At 60.0% G+C, this 2,551-nt stretch overlaps 1 protein-coding gene across 1 annotated transcript in view; it reads right to left on the reverse strand.

Moving 5' to 3' along the window:
* Positions 1–1,186: 1,186 nt before the first annotated feature.
* The window catches only part of B3GNT7 (UDP-GlcNAc:betaGal beta-1,3-N-acetylglucosaminyltransferase 7), a 3,241-nt gene continuing 1,876 nt past the window's right edge, over positions 1,187–2,551 (reverse strand). Inside the window, exon 2 of the mRNA XM_004389501.1 lies at positions 1,187–2,381. Within this exon, the coding sequence (XP_004389558.1) occupies positions 1,187–2,381 (1,195 nt within the window). The remainder of the gene's footprint in view (positions 2,382–2,551) is intronic.

Raw genomic sequence — 2,551 nt, forward strand, 5'->3', positions numbered from 1 at the left:
CCTCCCAGGGTCCTCCTGCGCCACCCCAGCCAGGAACAAGAAGGGACAAGCTGTCTTCAGGCACCTTGGGTCCCATTTGGGCCCTCCATGGAGCTGGAATATGAAGTGTCACACCAGAAAAAAACCACAGTTCCCTTTTATTGAGAAAATAGAGAGGATCCCTTGACGTTTACCCAAGTGACTCTGCGCCCACCCCTATGGGCCCTGGGCCTGGGCCCCATCATTTCAGAGGCAAATGTTGGTGTGCCCAGGGAGGGGTGCAGGCAGCGGAGGGCTCTTGAGGGGGTGTGAGGGCAGGGGGTGCTGTGGGGGTGGTGGAGGGAGGTGGCATCTATTAGAATGTGGGGGGAGGAAGGGTCAGGGAGATGGCCACCACCTCCTGAGGCCTGGAGCCGTCTTCCTTCAAATTCCTCATAAATAAAACTTCACAGTAAGAGACAAATGTCCACTTCCAGGGCCAAACTGGCTGGTTTCTGGCCAGGGGCTGGGAGGTGGGGTCAGGCAGCACCTGGACTGTGGGGGCCAGAGCACTGCTCTTCTGCCAGGTATCGGGGTGGGGTGGAGAGGGATGCAGCCTGTCCCGAGGTTCTGAGGAGCACTGAGGTAGTCAGAGTGACTGTCATGCCTTCCAGGGGCGGGGGACAGGTGGAGCATCCAAGGACACAGCCAGGAGTGAAGCCAGGTGTGCCAAGGGGCTTTTGAGGCACCATCTCCCAGTAGACCCAGGGGATTATAAGAGGCCCGTGAGCCTGCACAGGGCTGAGCTTCTCCTGAAAGACCGCTATCCCAGGCTGCACCCCCCGGGGAGACTGAGGCATTTCCCAGAGGAAGCAGGATCTCGGTGGGGATAAGAGGGCAGCCACAGACCTGTCCGAGGCCAGGCCCAGCCCAGGTACCTAAGCACAGGGTTCCTTCTGGGCCACCGGGCCCCTACCAGGTCAGAGGGGCCAGGCAATGGATCCAGGAGGAGGGCTGCCTCCCCAGTGACCTTCTCCAGTCTATTCCAACAGTTCCTGGGCCTCGGCCTCACTTTCTGGGAAGTGTCCACCTAGGGAGGGCCCCCGTTCAGCTACCTGCTCCCCACCACATCCAGCGGCATGTCAGCCCCGAGTCCCTCTACCTCCCCGGCACTGTGGCTCCAGCCCTAGTGCACATTGTGAGGCCTCTCTAGGGGGTCTGGCCGGGGTCAGAGCACCTGGAGCTTGCGAGAGCAGGTGAGGTTGCCGTGAACCAGCCCCCACATGGTCAGCAGCTCGGGGGGCAGCAGCTTGTGCACCACGAGCATGGAGCGGAAAAAGCAGGGCTCCTTATTCATGCGGCTGTTTCGGTTCCGAGAGATGCCGAAAGTCTTGAAGCCTTCGTGGGCCATGGGGCGCACGCCCAGCACCTCCAGGCACATGCCCAGGAAGACATCATCGATGGGGTAGAGCTCCAGGGTGTCGCAGGCGTAGTAGAGGCGCCGGGCCAGGCCGCCGGCCATCAGGAAGCCGCCACCACCCGCGTAGGGTGGGTAGGTGGCCTTGCTGTACAGGGCAGTGGGGATGTAATATTTGTTGCCCTTCCTGCGGATGGGCAGGGCATGCTGCAGCACATCACCCACGAACAGGTCCTCATGCGGCTGCCGGTCAGCCAGAAACTCCAGCAGGTTGGTGGGGTTGACGAAGACATCATCGTCGCCTTTGAAGACAAAGGGAACATTGTGGCAGAAGGTGTCAAGCCACTTGAGGAAGTGGATCTCCTTGAGTGTCAGGTTGAAGAAGCTGTCAAGAAAGTCCCACTGCAAGATGTCGCCATAGAGGCGGTCCTCATAGGCCAGCAGCTGTTGGTAGTGAGCCCGTTCCTCCTGCTTGGAGGCTGTGCCCAGTAGAAAGAGGGTGCGCACGGCACCGCGGTTCCCGCCCACCACCTCCTGCTCACGGCCCCAGGTCTGGCGGATGACCTCACGGCGGTCATGCTGTGTAATGACCGACTTGACAACCACCAGCATGTAAACGTCACCCCTGCACTTCTCTGGGTGGTTCAGTAGCATGGGGAAGTATCGGCAGTGGCGATAGAGCAGAAACTGCTGGAAGTGTGGCTCCAGGCCCCGAAACCACGCCTGGTGGGTCAAGTTGATGTTGGCTGAGCAGTTGGTGGTTATCACGTCCCAGAACTGAGGCCCCTGTGAGGTTGTGGGGGTGGGGATGGCCATCTCCTTTGGGTTCTTCCAGAAGCTATTGAAATTCATCAGGTGTCCACTCAGCTTCTGGGTCTTCTGTGGCTCCAGGGTTGGTGGCGGGTGCTCCTGCAGAAACTCACCAGGGGTCAGACTACGCTGGAACACAGTCAGGGCCACCAGCAGGGCCAGGGCCAGGCACACACTCCTGTAGACAGTTTTCTTCCTATGGGGGATGCAAAGGAGAGAGGTAAGGACTGAGCCCCTGTGACTCTCTTCCCAGCCCTTATACAGAAGCTAGTTAGCCCCAGATGGCGAAGTGGACACTGGACACAGACCAGAGTCCCAGGACCCCTGAGCTGCAGGAGGGTCCTGCTTCCTGCCCTTCCTCCCCAC

Source organism: Trichechus manatus, unplaced genomic scaffold, assembly GCF_000243295.1.
Source record: "Trichechus manatus latirostris isolate Lorelei unplaced genomic scaffold, TriManLat1.0 scaffold00249, whole genome shotgun sequence".
Classification (NCBI taxonomy): Eukaryota; Metazoa; Chordata; class Mammalia; order Sirenia; family Trichechidae; genus Trichechus; species Trichechus manatus.